Raw genomic sequence first — 19,159 nt, forward strand, 5'->3', positions numbered from 1 at the left:
ATGAACAAAAGCGCATAAGCATTGGTAAAAGTCTGCTGATAATGAAACCTTGAAAATAATGAATAATGAAATAGTTGCCTCATTATGAGCTGAAAAAAATAGGACGCTAAACTCAACATCAAGTTTCAATAGCCTGATGGAGGATCATGTGGACATACATGCATGTAGTAAAGTAAAGTTGCTGGGTGGGTGCTTATAGGGACATGGACGGTTAATGGAATGAATACGGTACATGTTAACACCAGAAAAACATTCAGACAGCTTTCATTTTTCGGTGACCTATTTTTTGTTTTAGAACAAATATTTGTCATAAGGTTAAAACCCCACCTTGTGTATGTATAAAGAAGTGGCCGTTTTCGCTGCTGTTTTAGACACCTGTACCCTTTATGGTTTTAAAAAGTAATTACCATAACCACCCAGGTTTAAGCCCACCTTCGGCTATTATAAGCCCACCCCCTATTTTTCAAAACATTCTGAGAACAAGAGTGCACTCAGGTACATGTATAAGCCCAGAACTAATTTTTGGCTAAGTTCTTTTAAAAATCAAATCATGCTCTGCTCTCATTAAGAGCAAATATAAAAAAATATCAGTTGATAAAATTTAACATTCCACACTTATATTCAATTTTAAGAAATTGACATACATGGAGATGATAGAAATTTCTGGTACATTGGGCATATACTTACATGTACATGTACAAATGGGGGATGATTGTTCTTATTTTTAAATTCATGCACTAGCCTTTCCCGGTTATAAGCCCACCCCATTTTTGAAGTGAAATCTGCCATCTAGAGGAGTGGGCTTATACCCGAGTCCACTACCCTTAATGTTGCCCTGTTGTGAAATCCTGAACTTCAGATATTTGGCCCTTGACCAACTCTAGATTGTAACAACAAATTAACCCTAACTGTACTAAAACTCACTATTAAAAATCTCAATGCCATGACACAATCAGCTTACATTTGTACAATGCGAGCGCAGCAAGCAAGAAAATTTGCATATTAAAGCGTTTCTGTACTGTTTTCCTAAGCCTTTTTAGAACGTTTTATCCAAAATGTGCCCCATGAATGTGTACCAAAAATTGCTTGCCCCCCTCCCTTTCGGCTCGCCAATAATTTCTTGCCCCTCCAATTTTACCCTCCCCCAGGGCTCATAATTATTTTACAGCCCCTATACTCACATAATCGCAAATATCATACAGTACATATTCGAACATCGTTTGCCAATTTCACATGTGGCGGCAGGCCAAATTGACAATATTTACAGTATATAGAAATCCCATATTTTTGTGGAGCACCGCAGCACTCCCAGATAGTAATGTTTTATAATGGGAGTTATTGTTGTAAATGATTACTGCCTCCCTTTTGGAAAATGCAACATCCCGGGTGTTAATTGCAGACAATACGGTATAATTTTAATGTGTTGAGAATTTCCCCTGTTAGAGCCTCTGGCAGATTATTTGTTTGTGATGATACAAAACATGTACTGCATTGCTGTCACCTTGCCACCCCTGCTTTTTCTCCCATTACCCCTTTGGAAAAATCCTGGTAGCAACCCTTGAAAGAGGTGAGATCTTGAGGTCCAAATGGCGAGCGGCCGAGCGCATAGAGCGAGCATTGAGCGTGTGCCGTGTGAACACAAAACATCATTAGCACTTGGTTCAGGCTATATGGCTATATGCTGCACTGGTTGGGATTCTGCCATGGCTTTGATAAAGAGCTACAAAATGAAGTGAAGCATGCATAATTCATTTTAATTTTAATTTGTCCCACTAAGATTTTATCAGTTGAATGTGCCTGAAGCAACTATGCAATGGATATGCCATAAGAATTCTCTCTGTATAATTATGATTGTATGAATGCAATAATGACATTATAATAGGAATGTCATCTGATCATCCTAAAAAAAGAATTGGCAGGGGACTATTATACACCAGGCACAAAAAGAAACTCGTCAGTTATATTCATCCTTGCTGTTCAATAACTTGATAATTTTGGATTATTCTGAAATATACATTTTGTTAATTGGAATTTTCTTTCTCATTTGACACCCTATTCGTGAACATTGAGCAAGAATTGACCAAGATATGCGCTCCAAACTCTCAAACCCCAAAATGAAAAGTTGCAATTTTAACGATTCAATTGTGCATGTTACACTGTGTGCTTTATTGATTGGCTCGTGGTGCTTGTGTGCAATACAACGGTGCATTCCCATTGAAAACCGTTGAAAATGCAACTTTTCTTTTTGGGGTTTGAGGCTTTGGAGGCGCATATATTGAGTCAATTCTTGTTCGCTTTTTCACTTAACAGGGTGTCAAATGAGAAAGCAAAGTCCAATTAACAAAATGTATATTTCAGAATAATCCAAAATTATCAAGTTATTGAACAGCAAGGATGAATATAACTGACGAGTTTTTTTTGTGCCTGGTGTAGTCTGTATACCTTCCTTGAGTCAGTATTAAAGTAAATTGTGTGTTTTAGAAAGAGGAAGTGGCATTACATTTGTTCTTTTTATTTTCAGGATGTTTTGTCCCAGATCTCAAAAATGGAGAGGGGTATACTGAACTAGTTTTTGTTGCAAATTTATCTAGCTCAAATTATGGAAAGTAAGAAACTTCACACTTTATTTACTTCTTGAGATATTGAAATTCAAACGATGTGAAGTCTGGGGACGGGGTGGAGGATCCTATGGTTGAGGCCTAAACCATACAAAAAGTGGCTTGAAAAGTATAGGGAATATTGATTTTTAGTGCCTCTCAAATATATTTTTACTGTATCTTCATAACCCAGCAAGGTATGCAATGTACTGGTACCATTGTTTTGGTATTTGTGTCTAGTTTGAAATGTGACCAATTTACTCCAAGCTAAAAGTTATTTGTTGTGCTGAAATTCTGTGTCATATGGTTCTAGGCTTTTCCTATATTATATGTTACTGTTACTAGGTATTCATTTATGCTCTGACATGTTCTCAATCTCATATTTCTTGAAGTAGTTAACCTATATACAGCTGTAAAAGTTTATATTTTTGAAGGAAATGTGATGACAAATTCAAATAGGCCTATGCCACTGGTGTTTGTGTTGGGGATGGAGGGAAAAAGTTTTGATTGATAATGCCATGAAGTCATAAAAATTATGTATGTTTGAACACCATGTATCTCAATTACCGTACATGTATCTAAAAAGGTTTTAACAGAAAAAGTTTTTATGTTACCCGGTATTGCTTCGCTGTATACTTCATTTTTTTTTCATTTTTTCTTTTTTTTTTCTACTCATGTGTTATCTATGTAGTGTACAGCTTGGCTTTAAAAAAAAATTGTGTTTTATGATACTAATTTCATCTTCTGTTTGATATTTGTTTGCAGTATATTGCTGTTGTTTATACAAAATTGTTGTTTGATACAACTTATTCTGCTTGCCAAGCCTTGAAATAAGCAGACTGGAACCAGAAGCAATTTGTTTTTGAACATTGCTCCTGGTTCACTGTGATTTTACAAGAACCAGGAGCAATTTCTGAAGAAATAAGAGCATAATAATAATCCTTTTCTGCATATAATACCAGCACTACTGCATAAGTGCAAAACTGGAACCAGGAGCAATTTGTTTTTAAAATTGCTCCTGGTTCATGTGAATTTTACAAGGACCAGGAGCAATTGGTCGCTTTTACGAGAGCAAATTTGCTCGCCGCGCCCGCTTATTTCAAGGCTTGCTGCTTGCTTATGCCATCACTTTGAACATTTCACTTAGTTGTTTCTTTGCTCATTTTGCATGTATTTTTTTCCATGCAATCCCTTTTGTGCAATGTTCATCGTGTGCCTATTTTATTTTTTTCTTATTTCTTAATCATGTATATTTATAATTCAATGGGTATTTTGTTTTTACGTAGACATGTTTTAATTGTAAAGCGCCTTGTGGTCTTTGTAATGCGCTATATAAGAATAAATTATTATTGTTATTATTATTATTATTATTATAGCAGATTCAATCCATCGTGGGACGTTTTTCAAACAAATTCAGGCTACCAGGCGATCATGCATATCACGCTATGCATGACTGGCAGATGATTGACCGGCAGCCTGGATTTGTTGGAAAAACATTCCATGATGGGTTGAATCTGATATAGTCAATAAGAAAGGAACAAAATATTATTGAACAAAAATATAACTTTTCTACCCTACAACTTACAAGTTGCATTGTCTTTTACCCTTTCAGGTTGTAGGTTTCTGACAAACCTTAATTACAATTTCTTTGTGTGTAAAAACATGTTTATTTTTTCTAAATTTGAGCATGTAACATGTTTTGCCCCCAATTCATGATGCATGACCATTAGTAAAGTTCTGAAGACATAATAAGCCGGGATAATAAGACCTAAAAAATTGTTTGATTGGTGTAACATTTAAAAAAATAGGTATGTCTAGGTAGGGATTTAAAAAAACCCTTTTTAGCTGTAGCATTTAAAGGCCTTAGAACTTTTTTTTTAATTTAATTTTTAATTTACTTTGTATTTATTCATTACTTTTTTTTGTTGTAAATTTTTTTTAAAACTAGAGTCGGGCCTAATTTTAGGGTAGGTCAGGTTACCCCAATCAAACAAATTTTTATAGGCCTAATGGCAAAATCGGCCTCAACATAAAAGTGCAGTGGACTGGACCTGCTGCCAGAAAGAAAGAAAGAAGTAGTAGGAATTTAAGATATAGGCGAGTAACGTATAAGTTGTCTCTGATATAAAAAAGATAGATGACATGCACATTATGAGGAAATATAGGAGACACAATGTGCAGCACATTATATGAACATATACGTCTAGCCCTTTTCTATTCACAGATTATCCATTGTATTTCTTTTGTTTAAGGTTCGCTGCCCACACCATTACCTAGAGTAATGGAGGTGGCTAGCTGCCCAGAGACCATTATCAACACAATAGCCAAGATAACGGTCTCGGGCTGCGAGCTAAACAAAAGGAATACCATGGACATTCTAGAAACACTATGGAAAGGATCACAACATATGTAGAATCTGAGTTCGTTACTAGTCTCAGGTAGACTTAGAAAACAAATGCATTTACAGCTCAATTTAAATGCAAATGTTACATGGCAAGAGAAAATTATAGAGGGCTACTGCAGTCCGTATAACATTAACAATACTATTTTATAGAACACCACTGGTGCTCAATTAATAAAGATAGTTAAATTTATGCAAATTAAAATTTAATTAGCATAACGAGGTAATACTCATAAATGAAAAGTAACCGTCTCGTTGAATGTATACTCAGTACATGTATATAAACTCGCCATTAGTTTCTAGAAGGGAATCTGTCTTTATCCTTGCCCAACCCAAAAACGCTCAACGGTCCATGCTAATTAGCTACTAGGCAAGAACCCCCGGGATACTACCCGACCAGGGGAGCTTCGCAACTAACCTGCGGTACTCATTACAAGTCAAGAGGCTGGGAGTGCAAAGCCTTACTGTGACCTACCCATAATGGGGAGCACCAGTGGACACACGTTACTAGGTGTTTCAAATATCTGGTTACTCACATTTTTCTAAAATATAAATTTCATGGTGTTGAAACCCTAGAACAAACGTTGACAACTCTTTGCATTATTCACTAATCATTTGAATAACAACGGTCACGGGGTGAATACACTCCAGCGGATTAATAACCTACCAAACCAGATCAATAACTATTATTGATTTGATAATTCTGGCGTCTGAGGTTTTAGTGTTTTTAATTCAAGAAAGTACAGTTTGGCATTAAAACTTATTTTTAAACAATTATATATACATATTTTGATGCAAACAATTTAATTTTGCTTTCGCAGATATGTAAGATAAGCGGTTCAAAACAGACCATTACCAGAAATAATGGGTGTGTTGTTCATGACTGGCTCAATGTTAGTTGTTTGAGGTTTCGACCCTATCGGGTCTCAACCTCAAACCAACTAACATCTCACCAGTCATGAACAACACGCCCATTATTTCTGATAATGGTCTGTTTCTCACCCTTTATCTACTACATATGCGTGTCACGGACCCCGCCTAAATGTGAATGATTGATTACCCTCCATGATCTACCATGTGCTACTGCAATGCAGTATCTTAGTTTAATTGTATGATGCATGCTTACTTTAGACAGGCTCATATAGCCAGGATTGATTTTTCGGGTATGTGCAGGGAGCTAAAAAGTGCACCATTTGGAAATTTTCCCTAGGAATTTTTGTCTTCTGAAAGAGGCTGATTTCAACATTTTCACACACACAAAAAAAAAGTGGAGCTTTTGGGAATTTTTCCTTCAGGAAAAAGCAGACCTTTTTTGGATCGGCACTGCATGGCTATATGGCTCTGTATCTATACAAGACATAATGCTTAGAACTGATGGGATGGAAGCTACAGATGTGTGAGCACTATTTTATGGGGGAAAATGCATGCAGTCTCATCAGTAAAGTTCATCACATCTTTTTAGGGATTGTTCACAAACACTTGTTAGGGGTCCTGATGCAAAATGGGGGGGCCTTAAAAGTTTTGACCTCCTGGGGGGCCTGAAAACATTAACCACAAATTATCCTGGGAAAATTGAGTTTATCTATGCTTTTCTATGGGGTTGTTGACCCATAATTTTCATGTCAAAAAGGGAGGGCCCTGTAATTTTTGAGATCTGAAAATGGGAGGGCCCAAAAAAATGTTTGTGATGAATTGTTTTTGCATCAGGACCCCTAACAAGTGTTTGTGAACGATTCCTTATGGCAGAACTCTTTTGAGGGGCATTTATCAGAGGTGTAAGTCTTCCTGAAATTCTCGGAATTCCGGAAATGTGGCCAAAATAAAAAAATCTGGAAATGTAAAAAAAAATTTTTTTTTTTTTTATTTTTATTTTAATTTTTTGTTTTTTACATTTCCAGGATTGGATGATGATAATTCGTCATAAAAAGAGCAAACAAATTTTTTTTTGAGGGGGGTGATACCCTGCAGCCTATTCCCCAGACAAGCACCGTGCACTTCCGGAAATTTGGCGAGGTGCTCGCCTTTGATTTATGTTTTACTGAGAAAATACTTGTAAAAATAATTGGATTTTTTTTGTATGGTATTACAATTTAATAAACAAATTGATATCTGTACCCAACAGAAGTTGTATGTTTGGTGAAATTTAATTTGTATTTTTGTATAACACAAAAATTGCTCAATTCTTTTTCATCGTGGACATCTCGGTACGCCGGCAACTTTGTGTGTAGCAACATGAGGGCGTATGGCGCAGCTGCAATATCGCGGTTGTGCAAGAACATGACCCATTCCATGTCAACTCCAGGGATGTGCACCGCAGCACCTCTTCAATTTTTTTGTTTTTCTGTGTGGTGGTAGATATTAATGAGAAAGTAAAATCCGAAATTTGAGCTTCGTGCTCTATTTAGTTTTCCGTGGCATCAATTTGAAATTTAGGGGTTTCAGCATAAAAAATGTGTAAATGTGAAAGACGGCGTTTGGAGGTTCATAAATGTATAAAGGGAACCCTTTACAACTTTGAAAAGTATGTATCCTGGGAAACTTATTTGTGTAGAATTCAAATCTGGCATCAGAAAACTTGTAACTCCTTTACTTTAAAAGATATAGGGCCCTCAAATGCAAATTGTCCATCAGGACCATTGGTTTTGGGGGTCAGAACTCAAAAGTAAAAATAATTGTGGTCCATTTTTTTGCCAGTCAGAGCCCTTTGGTAACATACTCTCATCTAATATTGTATTCTAATACTTTATTGCTAAGAGATATTCCTACCAAAGGGCTCTGATAGCAAAAAATGGAATTGTAAAATTTTTTGTACATTTGAGTTCCCCCCTGAAAAGTTGGTCCAATGTCAGACAATTTGATCCACCATCATCTTTTAAAGTAAAGGAGTTGAAAAGTTTTCTGATGCCAGATTTGAATTCTCTAAGTTTCCCAGAATATTACTTTTCAAAGTTGTAAATGGCTTCCTTTACACATTTATGGACCTCCAAACGCCGCCTACTCCATAGAGTTGTACACAAATTTTTGATTTGTACAAGCTCACATGTAAATGACTAACATAGAGTACTATGGAGAATGCAAATTTAACTAATTTTAATTTTACTTTCTCATTAATATCTACCACCACACAGAAAAAGAAAAAAATTGAAGAGGTGCTGCGGTGCACATCCCTGGAGTTGACATGGAATGGGTCACATGCATTTGCGTCCTATGCTGTACACACCATGTGTTCGTGGTGGGAAAGTTCTACAATGAACACGAAATAACTCATTTTTCCATAGTAGTGAGCTTCATTTTATTTTACATTTTAAAATTGTGTACTTGATTTGGATGATACATACAGACATGGCGGATATATTTTAGGTGGGTGGATAGGGGAAACAGGCACTATCTTGTCATATTTAATTTAAATGTACTTTGCTCTGATTGATAAATTGACTGAATAACATTATATCCTTGTTTGTTCTTCTTACAGTCAACTCTTTCAGATGAGACTAAAGTCCATGTAGTAATTGGGAATGAATCCTGCGATCTAGACTCTGCAGTGTCAGCCCTTGTATATGCATACTACTTACATAGCGTGTCAAAGGTAGGTGTGTAATCTAGTCGTGTCTTCTAAAGGGAAGCTGCTTGTGTTATCTCGTCAAAGGAAGTTAAGCAGTATATATATACGAAGAAGAAGATACAGTCAATACTCACTAATATGCGGCAGACCATGAAAGATTGTACATGATCATTGTATGTGATTATCATTGTATGTGAGCATGTCGCTGTCGAAGTGATGTATTAATCGGATTAACTACCATAGCAATAGATACAATTTTTGACTATATCTCCCTGCACTACAACGTTCACATGGTACCTATGCATTGAACCATATCATTCTGATCACTCACACCTGTAAGATAAGTATCTTTGAAAAGAGCAGTATTGTATTCAATCTATGATTGCAGACAACCACAGGTGATGAGTGCAACCTGCTTGTAGTGCATGGCGATATAGTCAAGATTGTATTCGTCAATTGCTATGGTAGTTAATCCGATTTATTACGTCACTTGGACAGCGAATACTCAGCACAACACAAGAGTTCTCAATTCGCTGCCGTAGTGCATGTTAGGAACCAGTGGTTACTGGTTCAAGCCTGGGCTCATACACTTGTTCCAAATTTTGATATACCATAGGTTTTGTGTTGTGATCATTTCGATTAGTGGTTCGTAACAAAGTAATTGGGAGCCAGATGACCTAGCAACGGTCATAGTCTATAATTGAAGAGATTTCATACTTCTAGTCCAATGAAACAGTACTCACTGTGGACGTTTCGAAGTCTTGCAGACTTCTTTTTCAACACTGATGTTGTTGTGATGATCTTCTGTTTACCGCTGATGTTACAGGTTGCTTAGCAACGCGGTTGCCAGTTGGTTTTCCAAGAAGATTGTCAAATGTGTGAGTAAGATTGTATTGCCCCTCGTCCCTGTTCATGATGTTGTCTTGCTTCCTGATCTGAATTGCCTCCTTTATCCATCGCTTATATCTGTCCGCCTAACTTGCATCACATCAGCAAATAATGCTGCAGAGCATAAAATAAAGTTGTCGTGGTATTGAAAACGTGTTTTTCATAATTTTGAAGATCATTTGTCTGGATTACTGAGATATATCCATATAAGAGGTTCTGCATTATAAGTGAGGTTGAACTAGCTGTATCCATTGTCAAAGTATACTGCCAAGAATGGTAATAGTGTATTAGCCCCGGGTATTAGCTGTATTCTGATGTGAGGAAGGACCTGTGTCCTCTAACATATGTAAAATTCATTTTCGACCAGGGTCGACAATAACTCTACATGTGACTCATTCCCTTTGATCATGTTACAATTTTCAATGAATTTTGAAGATCATTTGTCTGGATTGGTGAGATATAAGGTTCTGCATTATAAGTGAGGTTGGAATAGCTTTATCCATTGTCAAAGTATACTGCCAAGGGTGGTAACAGGGTATTAGCCGTGTTCTGATGTGAGGAAGTACCTGCTGTGTGCAGGGGTAGCGCTAGAACTAAACACTCCAGTGTCCGCAGGGACCCCTGAACTTGCAGAAAATTAAAAAGTAGGGGGTCTGGAGTAGAGTTTGGTGAGTCCGAGTTGCACAAATGCAGCATGAATAGTATGTCTGCAATAGCGCTAGATTGAAAAACTGGGGGTCTGCAGGGACCCCTGAACTTGCAGAAAATTAAAAAACAGGGGGTCTCAACTCTATTTTGGTGGGTCCGGGACCCCAAAAAGCAACCTAGCGCTACCCCTGGCTGTGTGGACAACAGTCCTATCAGCTTATATCAAGACTGTTTTACCTCTGAAAAACGTCAGACCGTTCAGGCGAGATAGCTGAAGGATCGAGCATTACACTAATATTAGCTAATAAGAGTTCTTTGCCAAGACCAAAGGAAAAACTTTCTGCTGACAGTTTCGCCAGTAACCTCCTGGCATTCTCAAAGCGATTGATGTCGTTATTGATCCATCTGCTTGGAGCAGGAATCCCGGTCTGATTTCTTCTGTTACTCTTAGCAAAGAACTTTTATTAGCTGTTTTTTAACAACAGACCAGATGAACCTCTTTAGTAATTGTATCCAGAGTAGCAAACCTACAAACGTGTGCAAAGCGCGCACAAATTGTTTAAAACTATGATGACTGGTATTTGTTTAGCTCAGTGAGTATTTACCCAGTGAGAGGGTTAACAGTCGCGTGTGATGTGCCAGGGTACATCATCTATACAATGTAGATCTCATTTCCAATAGACATTATAACAGATGTTACTCTCTTGTCTCAAACATTGGGCTATTCCAGAAATTAAAGGCACCCCCCTAAAGAAGACATGGGATTCCCAAAATTTTTCACCATTGTTTTTGCTCTGGGAATTCCCCCCAAAAAAAAAAAGATCATTATTTTCAAAACCCTAAAGAAGATATGGGAATTCCCATGAAAAAAAAACACCATGTTATTTTAGGCTTCGGAATTCCCAATATTTATGGTACAAACTTACATGGGGGTGCCATTAATTTCTGGAATATCCCATTGCTTGAGGGGAAATTAAAAACAATGTTTCAAAGACATCCTTGTTATAACAGTACATTAAAATCAGGCCAAGTTACGATGGGTCTTTTTGAATGACATGTTCAGTGGATGGGTAATCATGTGCTGCTAAAAACCCAATATACCTAGGATTTTATATTGAAGTTGGTCGGGGGGGGGGGGGCTGGGGACAGATGCCCCCCCCCACAAAAAAAATCCCAAAATGCCCCAAAAGTCCTCTTTTTTACCTAAAAAGTCCCATTTGTGAGCAAAAAATCCAAATTTTGACAAAAAGTCCACTTTTTCAAAATCATCCCCTCAAATAAATCCTGCTTACGGGCCTGAAGTTGGTGGTAAATTTAGCTAACTAATCACTATAGAGTCGCAGTTCTGCAATGTGAATGCACCAACAAAATCACTATGAAAGTATGTATACAGTATGTTGCTCAAGCAGGACAATATTACATTTCAGGTGGAATGGACCATTAATGTCTGCCATTGAGGTGTAGGAATACATGAAATGTTATTTGTCTATACATATAATTTGTCTATACCCTAATTAAATACAGATACCTATTACCTACATGTATCACAAATATTTATTTGCCAAAATAATATTATTTTCCCCTGCAGGAACAGAACATAAATTATCTGAGTAAATGCTCTATATTTTAAAGTTTAACCCCATTAGAACTGTATGTACCTGCCAATTGGCCAAAAAGAAGTTTTCATTATCAATTGGCCCAATCAGCAACATTGTTAGAATAATTTCACCACACAAAAAAATTGGGGTGAATTATTTGCAAAGCTCCATTCTGATTGGTGATTAAAGTAAAAATATCATGTAATTGACCAATCAGAGGCAATGTTAGATCGGCAGGTAGTGCTCAGGGGGTTAAGAATGCAACTTGTTGTAGCTCAAACAATATCCATGGGATATTATTTTCACTTATCAAAATATTGTAACTCAATTCTTTTGGAAATTGTTTGGTAATATTTTAAAGTTAGTTTCCATGACAACCAATATTGGTTTGAATAGAAATATTGGTTGAAATAATAATACATGGAATCTCTTCTGTTGCTACCTAATACACTATGAACCACAGTGGCCTCATCCCCATGGCATAGTCCAATAACCTCAATTAAACAATCATAATGCGAAATTTGACCTCATGTTGCAGAGTAAGAGTTTTTGTATCCAAAGTTTCAAAGCTCATTTAATGAATGTACAAATGTATTGGGGTTAAAGAACTGTGCACTAATAGATGAGAATATTTTTGATACTAGTGATAGTCCTAATAGTTTAAATATACTGGGGAAACAACTAAATTGAATTTGCAATACAAGGTACATTTCACACTAGAATTTAGATGCTTGTGGCAAGCAGCAAGTGATTCTGTCCCTCTTTTCCCTGTCATTTTAGTCAACTAGTTTTCAGTCAAAGATAGCAATATAAAGCAATAGGGAATTGTCAACTAGTTTTCAGTCAAAGATAGCGATATACCGTAAAAACTCGATAGTTATCATGTGCTTACTATTGAGCGCTTTTGTAAACATGAAATTATACCACAAAGTCCGGCGCTTTACCAACTGAGCTAACCAGGGTTGAGACACACATTTAATACTTGTTCGTTTAACTATGTGTATCAATGATTTACTCAAAACCCTTTACACTTTTATAGATGGGGATCTTCATGTTTGCATTTTTTTAAAGTGCTCGATAGTAAGCAGTAAGCACATATGCGAACTCAAGTTTTTATGGTAAAGCATTAGGGAAGACACTTTGGTCAACTAGTTTTCAGTCAAAGATAGCAATATAAAGCAAAACGGAAGATAATTTAGTTAACTAGAGAACTTAATTCACTAGCTGAAAATGTGTGTACACATCATGAAACAGCTGGCATTAATATTATACAGTAATATCCTAAACTGTGCCACAAGATTGAGGCTGTGGTGCAAGGATGACGACATGTTTTGTGAATGGAAATTATTTTCACATGGTTATTCTATTGCTTAATTGATTCGAGACATTTAAATTTTTTTTTTTAATTTGTCTATTTCAAATTGAGTTCTTCTATCAGACCTACTATGTATATGATAAAGTATGCAGTAATGTATTGAGAAACTATGCAATTTTATTGTTAAAAAACTTTTAAGCCAACATATTATATTCATCATGTCTGCGAACTGCAGTGTGTTGAATTTTGGTTTGAGACTGGCAGCATAACAGCTATTGAGTCAACATGTGTATTGGGAAGATGTCATGCTAGTAAAAATAGATAGTAATATGTATCACTAGGATCCACAACATGCTCATCTATCAGGGCACAGTTCTTAAACCCCAATACATTTGTACATTCATTGAATGACCTTTGAAATTTTGAGTACAAAAACTCATACTCTGCAGCTTGAGGTCAAATTTTGCACTTTGGTCGTTTAATTGAGGTTACTGAACTATGCCATTGGAATGAGGTCATTGTGGTCCACAGTGTATCAGAATTAGTAACCTATACTCTCATTCTATTACTTTTCAGAAGCAGACAGATGGTGATTCTAATGTGCTGTACATTCCCATCCTGAACATTCCCCACCAAGACTACTCAGTCAGAACTGAAGTGACTCACTGCTTACAAGCCCATCACATCACCGATGATATCTTAGTTTTCAGAGATGAAGCAAACTTGAGAACATTACACGAGAAGAGTCAGTTGTTACTCACATTAGTGGATCATAATGTACTGGTTAGCTCGGACTCTTTCCTAGACGATGATATTGTGGAAATAGTGGATCACCATAGCAACGGCCGCCATGATGGTGAAGATAGAAAATTGGACATTACCTTGGAGACGGTGGGGTCATGTTGTACATTAGTTACAGAGAAGATACTCCTTGATGGAAAGGAGATCCTTGATGAGACTACAGCAACTTTATTACTCAGTAAGTTGAGCAATATAAGATGCTGTGCAATAATTATGAGCCCCGTGCAGGTAAAATTTCCGAACAGCCCCCCAAAAATCGCTTGCCCGTTCCCTCTTGGTTGGCCTGCCAAAAATCTTTGCCCCCCCCCCCCTCCTTAACACATGCCAATTTTTTTGGATCCCAATTTGTAAACCTTATGTGGTCTACATTGTAGATATAAGTAACCCCATGAAATACTGCCCTCTATAACTTAAAGTTTCATGGGAGTACATTCTCCCCTCTCTAAATGGGACTGTCCTCGGTCATGGTTGCGAGTGCAGCAAGCAGGAAAATTAAATCTATGTTTCCGTACTGTTTTCCTATTAAAGCCTCTTTAGAGTGTTTTATTTAAAAGGCACCCCATGAATGTGTGCCAAAAATTGCTTCCCCCCCTCTCGGCTGGCCAAAAATTGCTTGTCCCCCCCCCCTTTCGGCTTGCCAAAAATTTCTTGTCCCCCCAATTTTGCCCTCCCCAGGGCTCATAATTATTGCACAGCCCCTTATAACATAAAATACGATCTTTGAGGAAAGTTGAAAATGGAGGGATGTAGGGGTGTATAGGAGGGGTATGTCGGTGCAACTTCGCATTTAAAATGTGGACCTACCTGCAAACGAGCACAGTCCTCGGTTCATGGAGGTCTGCAGTATGTAGGTCACAGTTGCATGCCAAATGCAGAAAAACACATCCACTATTAATGCATTTAATATTCTGACCTCTGTTGGTAGGCGTGTTGCATACAGTATATCATACACAGCTATACACACAAACAATCCTCCATTGTCCATGATTTGTAGAATAAACATGGATTTAGATATCCTTGTTTTGATAGCAATACACAATGTCTGTGGTTGCCGGTAGATAAGGGTAGGTGTGTGGTGCATGCACTTGTAACATGTCATCAGCCTCAAAACAAGGACAACAGCCCTAAAAGTTTAGGCATATACCCTGTTGTATGTAGATATTTTAAGTAATTTATTGAAAAAGTGTGTGGTATTAAAGACAAATAAGTCAAGTAATACTTTATTAAGCTCACAGAGAAAACAAACATAAATATGCACAAAGAGTATAGCATGTTTCATGTTCTGGGCAATGGTTCAGAAAAACAGCAAAAGCTCCCCATTTGGTAGGTACCAAACCGGTCCCCTGTTGATTGTTGATATTTCAAGTCATTTATTGAAAAAGTGTGTGGTAAGACAAAGTCAAGTAATACTTTATTACTCCCCATTCCAGTAAAATACAGTGCCACTATTTTTTGGGATTAAAAAAATATTATCAAGTTCTGTCAAATGAAACATAGCTCAATCCTAATCATATGTGACATGATCTGGTCCATGGGGGCCAAAGGCGGCAAATTTGAAACTGAGATAAAGGCAAAAATATGGAGTAAAAAACAATAAAATAAATAAGAAAATGCACATCACAAAACCTAGTAACTTTAGAACCAAGTATGCTAGACCTTTGGTGTTTTCAGTATATAATAGCCTAATGTTACTACAAGGTAATAATAATAGTAACTCAATTTTCAAAAATGCCTCCTTTGGCCCCCATGGAGCAGATCGTGTCACATATAGTCCTAAATGGAGATAAAAGAAAAAGTTCACTATTTTACTAATTTCTTGAAAAAAGAGCCTAAAGAACATGCATTTTAGGCACGTATTCTGACAATCGAGTCACAAAAATCACAGACTTGGAACAAGTCTAAGCATGCAAAATCTTGAGTATATGCCAACATTTTCACTTTTTTGTGTTACTTTAATTAAATGGTTGGGTATATAAGAATGAAACATGTCTTTTCCAAAAAAAAAAGGACAATTCATACAAAATGAATAGAAAACAAACATATACTACTCCAAAGAAGTATCCTTACATTTGGAAAAATAACCACAATTTCAAAACTGAACTATATTAGGGTAAATTTGTTTTTTTAATAGATCCACCATCTAATCCGGCACATTATGACACCACATTGAATCTAATGTTACTTCCAGAAGCAAAGTTACAAGCATTTGATCAGACGAAGGTCCAGTTTTAAAAGTGACACACTTGCCTATTCAACACTCCACGGACTAGACAACTGGTTTGAGAGTGGTAAATGGTTAATTGATGCGTGCTTTTAATTTAAAACAAAAGGAACAAAAGAAACTGAAACAAAAAAGCTGACAAATAAAATGGAAGTTATGAAAAGTTCAGAGAAGTAAAAACTGAACTTTGTTGCACTTGTTAGAATCTTTTTGCGCCTTGTATAGGCAAGTTTGTCACTTTTAAAACTGGACCTTCGTCTATTCAATTGCTTGTAACTTTACTTTTTGAGGTCACATTGGATTCAATGTGGTGTCATAATGTGCAGGATTAGATAATGCATCTATTTCAAAAACAAATTTACCCCAATATGATTCAGTTATTAAATTGTGATTATTTTTCCAAGTGTAAGGATACTTTTTTGGCGCAGTATATATAGATATACACACAGATTACAACATGATAGCAAAACAGCACTACAGTCCATCTACTCTGAAGTACAAAGTACCGACGCGGACGCATAATTTGTGCCGACTTTTAAGGCATGCATACCTGCAGCAGAGACGCAGCACTACGCACTGTTAACGCGATGTATACGCGCGCGTTGCCACTTTGTACTTCAGAGTGGACAAACTGTACTTAGGGTTGTGCAATAATTATGAGCCAAGTATGCGGGGATGTGTTCTCATCAAGTTTGCTGCATGGAACCTTTCATGACACAATGTATCTTCACACAGCAGAAAAACGTACCTTCCCATGCAGCCTATGTGCGTAGATCCCGCATGGAACCTGCCATTGAAGACCTACACCATTTTAGAGGCTGCGTACTTCGTACTGTAACGTGCTCACTTAGTTTTTTCTTCACATTATTGATCCTCATATTAAACTGGGTACCATAACGATTTTCAATGTAAGAGAGCACCATATTAAAGCATTATTAGACCAAAAAAACAGTCCACGGATACCAGCTAAATATTATAACGGGTTTTTCCAATGTCGGTCTCTTCCGCAGTCAGTTTGATCTGCTCACTGTGGTTTGTGCGGTGTGAGCGGAATCAAGCCAGCAGTAGAAGAGATGGAATTACGAAGCACATGGCATGTGGCCTCGACGCTGGACAGCTAGCTGTGGAAGTTTGGCTGGAATATATACATGTATCACAGCATATCATCCAGTAATATCAATGTGAAATGGAAACAGCCAATATAGTAAATCTCAATCAATTTACTAGGATTTTCTTTGAAATTCGTCATCTGTGAAACACAATACAGAGGAAGAATTGCACCAACATGTTTCATTACAAATCGTGTGTATCTTGTTTATCTAAAGTCGATATCACTGCCAGTACACGTACGTACACACACATTAACTAGCCTACATAAAGCAGGTCACCGTATCAAAATTGCCCCTCATTTATTTCAACATCCTTGCCCTATTAACACATCAAAAACAACTAAATGTCTATGCTGAAATCAACACAGATAATTCATATTACTTCTATTCAATTCATAACATTTTGAATCTGTGATCACCAAAACTCAGCGCCGACTATGGGTGATGATGGTCGCAGGAAGGACGGGGGACATAATTGGTACCATGTACCGTGCATAGACCTACAGCGTTGGTAATTGTAGCCGTGCTGAGGTATGTTCGCCATCGTGGCTACAATGCAACTGAAAGAATTTTCGCAAAGCATGATGGAAGATGTGTTCGTCTGCTGTGGTATCTTCATAAAAGTAAAACAAAATATGGGAGTACATGTATGCAATGTAAAATGCAAAATCTTTCTCTGAACATTGACACATTTTATGCACATCTTTCTGTATAAGTTTGCTAATTCTGAACATTTAACCCACAGGTACTATCTTGGTAGACACATTCAACCTATCAGAATCAGCCAAGAAAACAACCCCCAAAGATGAGGCTATGGTTGCTGAGCTACAGCAGTTATGCAGTATAAACAGACAGGTGCTATTTGAAGAAATAGAGAGGGTCAAATTTGATGTGTCAGGTAAGCCAACGAAAGGACTCATTCCAAAGGCATAGTTCAATAACTTCAATTAAACAATCATAGTGCAAAATTTGACCTCAAGTTTCAGAGTATGAGTTTTTGTACTCAAATTTGCAAAGGTCATTTAATGAATGTGCAAATTTGGGGTTTATGAACTGTGCCTTGATAGATTAGCATGTTGTGGATCCAAGTGTCTTCACCAATATCTACCCCACAATGGAGTAATTAGTGGAAAGGACCAATATCTGCACTAAAAATAAATAAATAAATAAATTTCGGTGTTTTATATAGCGCCTTTTCCGGATCTTAGAGGGATCAAAGCGCTGTACTGAAAGGGAGAGGGGACTTAATCGCACTGAAAGGGAGAGGGGACTTAATCAGTGGAAAGGACCATTATCCACGCTGAATTTGTCCAGTGCAATGATGTCGTGGTTATTTGTGCTCAATTGTTGTCAGCCTTCATTGCATTACTGGGACGTCATTGCACTCGACAATCTTGGCGCCTAGGAATTTTGAATATTGCGTATTGAGAGACAGCTGTTTTAATTTGTTTTTATGGTCAATATGAGTTTGTTTAAAATAAAACCATGTGATTTATGCTTGATAATTAATTTTCTAACATATAAGGCGTAATATTGTGATTGCCGGAGACATCCAGTATAGGCCTATACATACTGAAAGATGTCATAAAAAGAGGATGCTAGGATAATGAAATATTCCTTTAATAATATGGATTACTGTAATTCATGACGTGTACATAGCAAGTCCAGCTATATGTATGCAGCTAACAAAAGTAGTGGATGAACCGACTGGTTACATGCAATTACTGGTTTAGGAAATAAAATAGTGGTTCATTGAGATGACTTGAGAAAAAGAAAGGACGGTGATTTATATTGCGCTAGGCACAGGCACAATGCCTAGATGTTGATCCACAAGCCTCAGCACACTTTACAGGTTGTCGCTGACCACTACGGCCCCAACATCATGTCTGAAACCATTTAACAACAACTCGGGGACTTTGCTGCTACAAGAGCTCACACCCTCGACATTCCACAAATAATGATCGCAACCAGGATCAGCTCCCCGAGTTTCGTACGGGTTACAAGGAGACAATTAGCAGT

General features: G+C 37.2%; 1 protein-coding gene across 5 annotated transcripts in view; it reads left to right on the top strand.

Annotated features, from left to right (window-relative positions):
* The window catches only part of LOC140141945 (uncharacterized), a 79,025-nt gene that overhangs the window by 13,628 nt on the left and 46,238 nt on the right, over positions 1-19,159 (top strand). For 4 of the 5 annotated variants that reach the window (XM_072163832.1, XM_072163834.1, XM_072163836.1 and 1 more), the window contains exons 2-4: positions 8,471-8,584; positions 13,586-13,988; positions 17,886-18,038. In XM_072163832.1, the coding sequence (XP_072019933.1) occupies positions 8,471-8,584; positions 13,586-13,988; positions 17,886-18,038 (670 nt within the window). The remainder of the gene's footprint in view (positions 1-8,470; positions 8,585-13,585; positions 13,989-17,885; positions 18,039-19,159) is intronic. The other variant, XM_072163833.1, reaches the window with a different exon arrangement.

The sequence above is a fragment of the Amphiura filiformis genome, chromosome 20, assembly GCF_039555335.1.
Source record: "Amphiura filiformis chromosome 20, Afil_fr2py, whole genome shotgun sequence".
In the NCBI taxonomy this organism is placed as follows: Eukaryota; Metazoa; Echinodermata; class Ophiuroidea; order Amphilepidida; family Amphiuridae; genus Amphiura; species Amphiura filiformis.